Source organism: Kogia breviceps, chromosome 3, assembly GCF_026419965.1.
Source record: "Kogia breviceps isolate mKogBre1 chromosome 3, mKogBre1 haplotype 1, whole genome shotgun sequence".
Taxonomy (NCBI): Eukaryota; Metazoa; Chordata; class Mammalia; order Artiodactyla; family Physeteridae; genus Kogia; species Kogia breviceps.
Genome location: NC_081312.1, coordinates 38,275,146 through 38,287,474, shown reverse-complemented (window position 1 = coordinate 38,287,474; position 12,329 = coordinate 38,275,146). Strand labels below are relative to the sequence as shown.

The window sequence follows — 12,329 nt, the reverse complement described above, 5'->3', positions numbered from 1 at the left end:
TTTATTTACTATCTGAGAAATGCTTTTTAGTATACTTAAAACCTAATTAATTTGAACAGTTCTTTGAGTCACTTCAGCAGAATTGGGTGCTTTTCTGGTGGCTCATTCATTTCCTAATCAGTAGAAGAAGGAAAGCATGAATTCAATCAGTGGAACTAATAAGCCCAGAGGTAGAATGTGCGGTGAGCATTTACATTCTCCATTGAAAAACGCTCTTATGAAAAAAAAAAAATCTAGGAAATTCTCCTTCTCTTTACCTTTTGTTAATTGCAAAATAAACATATTTCCAGGAGTAAGGAGTTGCTGAGAGTTGGTTTTATCTAGAGCTCCCCCAATAGGCACTGAACCACCATCCCTCTGTCAGTGTCCACATTGCCTGGGAGATGAGTGGAGAGCATACAGCCCTCATCTCTGCAGCAGTCTCTTTGAATTTCCCTTTGAGGCTCTGCTCCTTTTCTCCCTCAGTCTCTCCTGTTACAAGCTTTGGTTTGAGCTGTAGCAAAGCACTATCTTGCTAGAGGTTATAAAGGAAACCAGAGAAAAATTACAATCTCCATAAAACAACCCGAACTTGCACTGAGCTTCCTCCAGAAGGGACTGCACACATGCTTATCAATGGTGAGAGACTGTCCAACATCAGTAAACTCAAAGACTTCTCCAGGCAGGAACAATTTGGAAGGAACACTCCAAAAAGCCATCATGCTCCAATGGAAAGAATTTAGTTCTGGCTCAGAGAAACCTGGCATGTGCTGCCAATCAGCTGTCTGATCTTGGGCAGGTTACTTGACCTCTCTGAGCTTTGGTTTCATCATCTGTAAAATGGTGATGGTAAAATGGCAATTACAATGCCTGTGAGCATGGTTGACACAGAATTACAAAGAATTAGTATAAAGGGTCCTGCTTATGGTAAGAAATCCATAAATGGTAGCAATATTGATATCTTACTTCCCAAACACAGTGCCTCACACAAAATTACAGGTCATAAATATCGTGGGGGTGAGGGAGGGAGAAAAAGAGAATGGCAGAGAAGACAGGAAGAAGAAAGAGAGAGATTTGAAAAAGATTCAAGTTTATCAGTGACAGACATGTCCCCCTTTACATTAATAATGTTTCTGATTGTAAGAAATACTTACTGTAGAAGTTGTTTGATACCATGGACTGGGAACACCATGGACTCTTAGCCAGCACCACAGATCCTGTGGATTAGAGCCCTCCAGTTGCTTTTGCAGCTTTTCTGCCTGTTACGGCAACTACGTTCACCTTGCCTCTGACAGCTACATGGTACCATGAGGTCTCTGCTATTCCAGACCCCTCTCAACTCTGCTGATACCAGGGAGCCTGGTCCATGGCAGTTCCTCCTGCCATCAACCCAGTCGACACAGGACAGCCACTATCGAGCTTCTCTGTGATGCAGAAGTCCCTCACTTGTGTGTTCCTCATGGCTTTAGTGAGGGGAATATCCAATGAACTCTCCAGGTGAAGATAACAGGTCCCCTTCTCTGAGCCTTTAGTCCTCAAATACTCCGCCAGGACCGTCTGGGGTCTTCTCTTCATTCATGTAAGCCACCATTTCCTCCAAGCTTTAGGGAGCCATCCCAGCAGCAAACTGGAACGAGATCCAGCTTCCCTTATGAAGATGCTAAATCCTGAGTCATGAGAGAATGCCCCAATAAACTCTTCTTATCCAGGCTTATATTCTGCCACCCTCCCCTCCCCCTCATCCCATCTGACACCCTTAAGGTCCGTTCCCAAGCGCATTCCCCGGATCCATGTCTGCATTAGTCAAGTCCTGAGTTTCCTTCAATGGAAAATCGCATTACTCCCACCACAGGGCAAGTCATTCCCCAGCCGGGTCATCCTGAGACTTGACCCGAACTATCCATGTAGCATAAATGAGGGGTTGCAGATGGTGTTTGAGGAGGGCAAGTTATCATCATGTAAAGCAGCCTCCTCAGATGGGGCCTCAGCCTGGTCTCCAGGCACCGGAGGCTGGCCTCCTCTAGGAAGGAGCCGGCCCCTTCAGCAAGGGAACCTCAAGCTCATCTAGGGGTTGTCCCCATTGCAGGTCTCTGTGTCCCGCTCCCTCCCTGTGAGGACCTTAAGTATAGGAGACTGCCAGGGTGATGGATTCAGCCTTTTTGATGATTCACCTGCTCTTCCGATTAGGTCTGAGGCCGGAATTTCAGCAAAGTCTGCCCTCCAGCTTCAGAAGAGACTCTTCGAATGAGGCTTTCATTTGAAGCCTCATTGCCCTTTCACTCAGGGCAATCAAAGCCCTGAGTGCTTTGATTGCACTCAACAACCAATTAATCCACAGCCCTGATAATTACCATTGTTCCCACCTCTCTCAAATGTTGTCAATATTGTATTAGCCAGCACATACCTTTCCACGTGTATCCCATCCCAATTCATCACAGAGGAGTCTTAGTAATTGTGATGCTGCAGGGTTTATGGCTCTCGCGGCCAACACTACTGCCTATGGCATTCCGGCTCCGCTTCCCAAAAGGTACCTATGGGTGATTTTATCCACTGGCCCCCTTAGATCCACCCTTCTCCTACCTGCTTCCCAGGCTACCAACATTTATGAGCTGAACCAATGGGCTCCCTTACTCTCTGCCTTCCCATTTGCTTCGGCAGAAGATCAGGGCATGGGAGCAGAGTGAGGCTGAAGTATTTGCTCACCTCCCTCCTTCCCAGGCCTCAGACTGGTAATGGCTGCATCCTCCTATGAAAGGCCACAGCCCCTGTCACGCATTCCCCTCCTACTGTTGTCTATGGGGCCTGATCATCACTTCTTCCTGGTCCTTCACCCTAGGTTACCCATTGCTTCAAACAAGTGTTTAGGAGTGTTTCACCACCCCCTTGTGGGTTTCCTTAACTCTGTCTTCACATTTGTAAATAGTCTCTTCATTGAATTCTCCTCAATTTGCAACCGCAGTATATCATTTGTTTCCCACCAGGAACCTGAAGGATGCTACAGTCATCTTTTCTCAAATTCTGGCAAGCTCTTCCTGCTTCTGCTTTTTTCCCTAAATTTCTTTAAGAAGTAGCTTTTTCTCCCAGAAACGCCTGAGGGAAGTTCTTAGGGGTGGGTTGAAAACACCTGAGTGGTGCCATCCAGTATTATCCTTAATCCCCAGCCTCCACCCCAGCAGAGACCCCAAGGCACTCAAGTACTTCTCATGTTACAGTGACTCTTGCCTACCAACAGATCTACACTGAAGGTTGGGATGGATTTTGCTCTTGTCCTTAGTTCCTGGTCGTCCACCTCAGCATCCCAGTCCTGGACCATCAATCCTAACATTTGCTTTACTGTTTTCATGGGGACTCATTGATTCCTCATTCAAGGAGGACCCCTGGTTCCTAGTGACGAAATGCCAGGGATGTGAATACAGATTGAGCCACCTTTGGGACTCATGGTACCCAGTCGGTGTCCCTTACTAAATATGACATCCTAAATTAATATGCAAGTAAAAATAACCTCACGGTTCATTTTAAGTGTGCTGTTGTTATTATTCCAAGGGTCTTAAAGATGAAAAAGACTTTTTTGAAAGTTTTCATGAATTCAAAAGACAGAGGACATGCTTTATTGGCATTAATACAGATTTTCCTGGCATAATGTGAAAAAGGAACAAGGTTCATTTCAACCCCAAAAATGTCAGAATTAAAGACACCTGTATAACATTAGAGTGGTTTTTTTTTTTAAAGTCACAGAGAATCAGCTGCTGTAAGATTTTAGCAAGGGCAAGAGCTAGACAATCACAGACTTTTTCCTCTGAGTCAGCAGTACAGTTTTACCCCTACAAACATGTAAAACTTTTGAGTTCAAAAACTTACAATTTAAATTTAAAATATGCCCAGTTGGAAAGAATAATTGTGATTGATCATTTGGGGCATGGCTTTGGGAGAGCATCACATGAGTCTAAAATGAGTTTAGTTTCATACGTTTTTTTTTAAGTGTATATGATAGCTCTGATTACATATTTTTTCTGAATTTTTTTATTCACAAAGGGGGCTCTTTTTAAGGATCTTAAAGGGACTCTGGGAATTTTTGCTTGGGAAAAGAATCACCCAAATCCAGACACCTTTCAGTTTGAGCCTCTATTGTCCTCCCTTTTTTAGTCTGAGCAGTCTCTATTTCTTGTGTCGGTAATTGCTCAGTTAAAAGGAAAAGAAAGTATTTTCTCTAAGGGAGATTGCAAGTGGATTTTCTTGGAGGCCATGAGGACTAAAACATTGGTTTTATTAATTTCTGGCGCTTTAATCATAAATCCAGTTGGAGCCCCGTCATTACATAAGGCATGAGAATTTAAAGTCTTTCTAGGCCCATTTCCTAATTACGTCCAATGCATTTAAAATATTGGCTTATTAAAAATCCAAATTGGAGGAGGGTTGTGATATATGAATTATGTTCTGAGATTCAAGGTAAAGAAAAATTAATTTGCAGTGTGTGGACCAGAGAAATTATTTTAGCAAAGGCACAAAGGTTGTTTTGCAATTTTAGCATAAGTATGCTGCCTCGGCCTTGCACCTGAGGGAGGGGAAGGGAGACAGGTAACCTCCTCCACAAGTAGGGTCGAAATTAAACAGTCCTTGAGTGCAGGGGGTATAGCTGCTAGTGCTGCCCGTGCAGGTGGGTCCGTGAGGCCGCAGGCCGCCAGCTGTGTTCTGAGGGTCGCCCAGCTTCAGATGGTCTCACACTCCGTGGTGGCAGTGGAGCAGGCCCCGCAGTCACAGCGGACAGCCACGGGGTAGGTGTAGAAGGGGTCGACTCCCGGCGCACAGTTGGGCAGCTTGACCGTCACCTGTTTGGTCTCATTGTAGGTACAGACTCGATGATGGGCTTCAATGTAGGGGGGTTCCAGAATGGGCTTCTGTCCCCACAGGTAGAAAACAGAAGACCCATTAGAACATAGCATCGTGTTTCATTTTCTTGGTACCATTTATCACTATCAGAGACTAGCTTGTTATTCATTTCTTTACTTGCTAATATGTTTCCTCCCGGTAGAAAGCAAATTCCTGAAAGCAGGAAGGTGGTTTTGTTCACTCTAGTATCCTGAACTGCCAGAAGAGCCCATGGCACAGAGTAGGTACTAAATAAATACTTAGCAAATGAATAGTCTTGATCATTGCAAAAGCCTTCTAACTGGTCCCCTCACTTCTTCTTTTACCCCCTATAGTCTATTTATGACAGGGCAGCCCCAAGAGATCCTTTTAAAATGTAAGATCCTATCTCCCCTCTGCTCAAAGTCTCTATGATTTCCTATCTCATTCGGAGCAAAAGTCAAAGATCTTACAATCACCCTCAAGACCCTACATCACCTTCCCTGCACCTTCACCTCTGACATGTCCCCAGTGACGCCGTCTTGCTGGCTTCCTCACTCTGCTCGAGCCGCAACAGTCTCCTGCTTTTTCCCCAAACCCACCGGGAACAGTGCCACCCCAGGACCTTTGCCTTCGCTAGTCACTCTGCCTGGAACTCTCTTCTCCCTTGTGATTGACTCCTTCTTCAACCTTAGGTTTTTGTTCAAACATCACCCTCCCAGGAAAGCCTTTCCTGACCATCCTATTGAAAGTCGCCAAGTTTCCCCTCCCACGCTGACACTTCCTCTCCCTCCTCCTGCTTTATTTTTCTCCGTAGCATTTGCTAACACCCTGTGACATATTATGCACTTTATTTATTTGTGTTGTATTTTTCCCACTCTAGAAAGAAAACTGCATTAAGACAGGGATTTTTGCCCGTTTTACTCACTGCTGTGCCTCTACTCCCTAGAGATACCTGGCACCCTGGAGGTTCTCAACAATATTTGTTGAATCAGTGAAAGAAAACAGAGCAAGGCAGGTTCCTGAATGTCCTGTGCGCTGGTTCTGATAATCGAGGGATTCACTTCCTTCCTTCACCTTTTAGAAATTGTGCCTCCAAAGTTCATTTTGATAAACAGAGCTTATAGATCAGGAAACCAGCACAAAGTAGTAGTTAAAATCTCAAACCCTGCAGTCAGAGCCACTGAGCTTGAATTCCCTATTCTGTCACTTGCTGGAGACCTTGGAAAATCCACTTAACTTCTTGAAGCCTCAGATTCCTCACCTGTAAAACAAAATACCTACCTCCCAGCCTTGTTGTGGAGATAAGGTAAGATGGCGTATGTAATACCTGCCGAGCACCAAGTAAGTGTTCAGTAAATGTAATCTATTGTTCTTATCAGAGCAATTATAAGAGTAAGGAAGTATTCAATAATAATAAAAATAACAACCAACAAGCTTTCCGAGGACAACAGCTTCACTTGTCCTGGGCAAATGAAATATGTTTAATGGAGGCCCAGGATGAAGTTCTTACATGCATGTCATGGAAAAAATGGCTTTGCCTCTGTCAAGGACCATGTAGAAGAGTTGAACTGAATATGCACTTCTTCCTCCTATTTCTCAGGTAACATTTTACCCTTTCTCAGTTCGTTTCATGTCCTCCTACCCTCAGTAATCTGGAATCCCAGGCAGCCTTGCCAGATAAAATACAGGATGCCAAGTAAAATCTAAATATCAAATATACAACTATTTTTTTTTAGTGTAAGTATGTCCCAAATATTGCATGGGACAGACTTATATCAAAAAGAAAAAAACAGTTGTTTATGTGACATTCAAATTTAGGTGGCCTCCTGGCTTGGTTTGGTTGGGTTTTTTTGCTAACTCTGGTAACCCTAAACCCAGACCAGGAACAAAGGCTATTTTCAGCAATAGTTCCACCTTCAAAGTAAATCCAGCCACTTTGTCGTCATGAACACCCTTATTTTCAGACAGCCTTCCCAGCTAAATTACCAAAAATAAGTGCTTTGTATTTCAGAAACGTTCAGATTGTGGAGAAACTAAATCTCATTCTTTTCTTTATTTTCTATATGTAACCTCCCTTTTCAGAGCACAGTAAAGGCATAAATAAAAGCTGGCTGACATTAAGGAGAATCTCGCTCTTTCATAGGCTCAGAGCTTCCATTTCTCCAGTGAGAGCAGAGTCCCTAACCTCCTGCGGGTCACCATTACCCAATTAAAGCCGTTCACTGATTTATAAGGACAAGAGAAGATGGATTGAATTAAGGGGAAATGGTAACTTGAGATTTTGGCCCAGAGAGAGCTCCAAATAGCCTGACACAGCTGTGAGCAGGGGAAGGCACTGCGAGAAAACGCCCTGAACACAAGAAAGTTTCCCCGCATAAGTCTGATGTCATGTGACAGCCACAGTATCTGCAACAACCGAATTTTCATCTCACTGTTAGGTCTCAAGCCCCTGAATGATGGGAAAAAAAACGAAGTGAATTTGGTGGGGTCATTTCATTTAAGCTAGAGGTTTCATCACCATAGTCCAATTCCAATCACGGGGCCATAATTTTATCCAAGCTACAGCAGGTTGCTCTCTGAGTCCCTGAACAGAAGGATACTTTTCCTAATGGCAGTGTCTTCTCATGTGCTTGTGGACTTCTAAGTTGGCTCAGTTAGGCGAGAGGATGTATGACTCCAGGAAGGGATCCATCCCTTATAGTTCAACATTTATCGAATGCCTTGTTTGTACATGTCATTTGACAAGAGCTGTGAAAGGCACAAGAATGAACCTCTGCCCTCAAAACACTTAAAACCTACTGTGGGGAGGGGGGAGGAAATAAGACAAAAAGCAGACGATGGCCATGGGCTGAGCAGAGAGTCAGAAAAGGCTTAGAGGAGTGGGCACTGGAGGCAGGCACCGAGGAATAAACACGAGCAGGAATATGAGAAAAGGACCAAAAGTATGATTTCGTGAGAAGCATTGAATAAAACCTTTAAAATCCAGTCTCTTTGCAGACGTAGAGAATGGACTTGAGGACACGGGGAGGGGGAAGGGTAAGCGGTGACGAAGTGAGAGAGTGGCATGGGCATATATACACTACCAAATGTAAAACAGATAGCTAGTGGGAAGCAGCCGCTTAGCACAGGGAGATCTGCTCTGTGCTTTGTGTGACCACCTAGAGGGCTGGGATAGGGAGGGTGGGAGGGAGGGAGACGCAAGAGGGAGGAGATACGGGGCTATACATATGCATATAGCTGATTCACTTTGTTATACAGCAGAAACTAACACACCATTGTAAAACAACTCTACTCCAATAAAGATGTTAAAAAAAAAAAAAGAATCCAATCCCTTAGGCAGAACTAAGAATATGTGTAGTCACTGGGGAAATAGGCAGATGCCATATTGCTGAGGACCTTAAAGTTGGTTATTGGATTTGCAGTACTTGGTGGTCATTAACAGTTTTTGGAGTCAGGGTGACAAAATCAGATCTATTGCTTCATTAGGAGCCAACTCTAGCCCTAGTGGGAAGAGGCAGCAGTCACTATATGGTGTGATCTGATGGGATGCTGAAAGGCCCTGTTTCTCCTCAGGCCTCAAACATCTCCTCCTCTCAGCCCAGTAGGGTTCTAATTTTGAGATTCTTATCCCATTTTAAATGTATTGTCTCTTAAAAAGCTGGGTATAATAGTATATGAAGGGCCTTAAGGGATCTGTCAGTGATAATCCCTGAGGGGCCCCAGGAATTACTCCAGGGGGTGGGAAGAGAGTAGGGCTGTGGATGGGGCACTGAAGGAGGGGCTGAGGACCCGCCCTCGCCTGCTATTTAGCTTAGGGCCTCTCTCGGTAACTGGCTGGCTTTTTCACTGGTGGAGGAATACAGGGAAGAGTTTGGGTTACAAGCTTGCACCAAGCATTTACTGCGAACTTTCCACTGACCCCCTACATGACTCTGCAGTCAGCCACCAATTGAATTCTTCCATGTCATCTATAAAATACGTTGAAAGATAGCACATCTTGACCTCCCAGAGATGATTCCCCAGTAGGCAACCCTGTGTCAATCAAATTATTAATTGTATCAATGGCTTTGTTAGAAGGGCAGTATCTTGTTTCTTTCAGATTATTTTTGGAGGATACCATGTAGTTGTTTTGTGTTTGTTTGTTTGTTTGTTTGATCCACAGGAAAACGTAGATACCCCAGCTCTATCTCATTTGATTAAAAAGTGAATACTTAAGAAGCAGGCCAAGGGGCTGGCCCTGAAGGCGTTGCCACCTAGGCCTGTCTTGGGACTCACCTCCCAGGTTTCACAGCGGCCCCAGCAGGCATCCGTGGTGATCCGAAGGCCCCTGCAGCCCGGCTTCTTGGCCAGGAAAGTAAACTCTCTCACCGCACAGCCCACAAATGTGCGCAGGTTCCCGCCGGTGGTGCTGAGGACACAGCCGCAGCCAGCCAGGAGGAGGAGGGCCGCGGGGCCAAGGAAGAGGTATGCCAGCCTCATACTGTTCCCCGAGAGGGAGAGGAAAAAGAGTTTATTAACAGATCCAGCTGCCTCCATGGGAGTGCCATCAATGTGGCCACTATCAAAGGGACATCACTCTTAGCATTTCCGGAGAAATGAGCCAAGAAATTGTAAATGCCCACGAACTCCAACACAAATGCCCAAAGTTTCCTCCAAGTGGCTCCAGTATGGATTCCATGGACCCACTGAGCTCACTAGACATCCAACCCTCCAAGGGCATCCTCAGGCTTTTCCTTATAGCATTCCACCTGCTGGACTTGACTTGTGGGTGAAAGAAGTTTGTCCCAATCGTCTCTTCAAAATGAACACAGAATATGAGTAACACCAAAAGTAATGCATATCCTAACATAATACAGGAATATACACAAATTCTTTTTATTCAGATCAGGGTATTTGGAATTATGTTACATGATGTACTCACAATTATATTTCCAATGTCATGGATGGGGAATGGAGGGGGGGAGGTAAATAAACAATAATTGTATGCTCCATACGTATTGCTACTAACCCAACCCACCACAAAACTTGGATATGCAGATGTGAACCCTCACACCTGACTTGGTGGCCATTCATAAGAATGTGTCCTACTTGCTACAAATTCCCTCTGGTCTAACCTCCACTCTAATAGGCACCTCGGAGTGAGTGAATTTAAATCCAAATGATGGAAAGCATCACAGGTATTTAAAACATAACCCCAGTCAACTACCAATCTACTGTCTATCCTCTCTGGGTCTTGGTCATTTCCTCTGCTTTTTCAGGAGCGAGAGTCACTCCTTTCATGCTTGGCCCACCAGACGGAACATACCTAGATGTTGAAATGAGGGTGGACACTACACTTATAGAACACCCCCGATTCATTATGACTTAAAACTGGCTGCAAAGTTACTTATTCCCAAACTGATCTCCCAGTTCCTACTTCTGATCTGTCACCTTAGCAAGGCTAACTGGACTTACCCTCAAGTAGAATGAAGTTACAAGTATGGAGAAGCACCTACCTGATTTTACCGGAGCTACCTCTTCTTTAAAGCTGAAACTTGCACCCAAGACTTTGGAAAGTCACAACGAGCGAGCGGTACAAGTTTGCTCTGGGTAAATGCCTCTACCCTCTGTTACTGGGCTGCTTGATTGCTCAAATATATAGGAAAGGTCTCGTCAATCAAAACAAAAGGGAGGCAGAGCCTTACAGGAACCACTAAACACTTCAAAGCCTTGGGATATAAAGCCATTCTCTATTTTCCAAAAGTGATTAATTTAAAGGGTGTTGTTTTGTTTCTTAACATCGCCTACTGAAACAGAAAGTTACCTTGGTGGGTGACATAATCCTAGGGAAACAGTCAAAGGTAGTTCACCTGGCTCTGGGAGACCAAGTGCACTGGGGCAAGATGGATTAGATTTTCCTTCGCGGTAACCACAACTTTCCTTCGAAACAGGAGGCAGTCACCAGCAGCTCATGGCAAACTCTTTCCTTTAACTCACAACACATTTCAATATATTGAAAGATGACAAAACAATAATTCTTCCTGGAGAGAACATGGGATCACTAACTGAAAGGATGAAAATCACAGTGAGAAGAAACATTTGAATGTCTTAAAATGAGTTAAGGATTAGATCATATTAATAACACTTTAAAATGAATCACACAGGAAAAAAAATATTAAGATGTTCAACATGATTATCTTCCAGCATGGTACTTAGAAATGACTTTTTTTCTAAGTAGTTTTCAGCATTTTTCACATTTTCTACTTGGGGCAGGCTTTTGTAATAGAAGGTCAATTAATATTGATACTTTAAAAATTAAAATAAACCAATAAGTATCCATTTGTGCTACATGTAAGGATATTCAATGCTGTTGTAATGGAACTGTTTCGTTTGATTTCAGGTTCTTAAAAGTCTAAACTAAGAATGAAATGGTATTCTTTATGAGTGTGAGATACAGTTTATATTCCAGTCTGCAACTGTAGCATGTAAATGGATGAAAAAAACCTCATTGTTCATGGCATTATTCGGGGTGCTCTAAAAAATAAACGAAGCAAACATCATGCTTGCCTTTAGGAGTTTACATATCATAGCTAATAATGACATAGCCCAAGACATTTAAGAGGCACATTAAAGAAATAAATGATACAAAATAAAGAAGTTAAAACATTTCTATTTTGTGCAGAGAAAGGTGTTCTTTAAATAAACATGCTACTCATTAAGGGTTTGATTTTTGTTTCAAAACATATAATAACCCCTAGTGAATCTATCACTATACCTTCAATACACCCATCTCTAGGCTCAGATTATTATATATATTTTATAGAAATTGAACTAGACTTGGAATAAAGGACTTTCTTCAGCCCTTCAGCCTGTGAGTAGCATAACCAGACCTGGGGTACTATAGGGACAGACTGCTTACCTGGCGTGAGAGTCCTAACTTGCTGGGCCAAGAGCTAGCCAATCAGCGGTGAGCTGCCATCCTGACCTGAGACTGTTCAACCCTTTTAGACGAGACCTGAAACTTTCATACCTGTGTCTGCAATGTCACAAGATAAAGAAAGACAACAAAGGGAGGCCAAGAGTACCGTTCTTTCACAACCCCCAACTTCCTTATAATGCAGAGCTGGGGCATCCTGACTACTCCCCATCAGCATTAACTTCATAAGAATGACAACTGATAGTCACTGAGCACCTACTATGTACCAGACTCCATGGTATCTGCTGTGCTCTTACATATGTTATCTCTAAATCTTATAACAATTCTGTAAATCAAAGATTAATATCTCCTTTTTCCACTGGGAGAAATGGAGGCTCAGTTATTTTGTAAGCTACCTGCCTTCAAAGACTTTGACAGCACTGAGGATGGCAAATAGGTTTGTTTCATCCCCGTAATCAACTGCAGTCAATTGAAGGTGCCACCTGGAACGCCGAGTTAAGAAAGGCCCTTGAATCCATTCCCAGTGCAGAAGGCTGTGGCCCACCAACATCATCATGAGTGTAGGAAAGGGGAATGGTATACGGAT

The 12,329-nt window shown here is 43.6% G+C and overlaps 1 protein-coding gene across 1 annotated transcript; it reads right to left on the bottom strand.

The window, feature by feature from the left end:
* Positions 1-4,685: 4,685 nt before the first annotated feature.
* GPHB5 (glycoprotein hormone subunit beta 5) lies at positions 4,686-9,306 on the bottom strand. The gene is made up of 2 exons (XM_059059111.2): positions 9,103-9,306; positions 4,686-4,874 (listed from the first exon to the last, which is right to left on the bottom strand). The coding sequence occupies exons 1-2, from the start codon at positions 9,304-9,306 to the stop codon at positions 4,686-4,688; spliced, it is 393 nt and encodes a 130-aa protein (XP_058915094.2).
* Between the last annotated feature and the right edge of the window lie 3,023 nt (positions 9,307-12,329).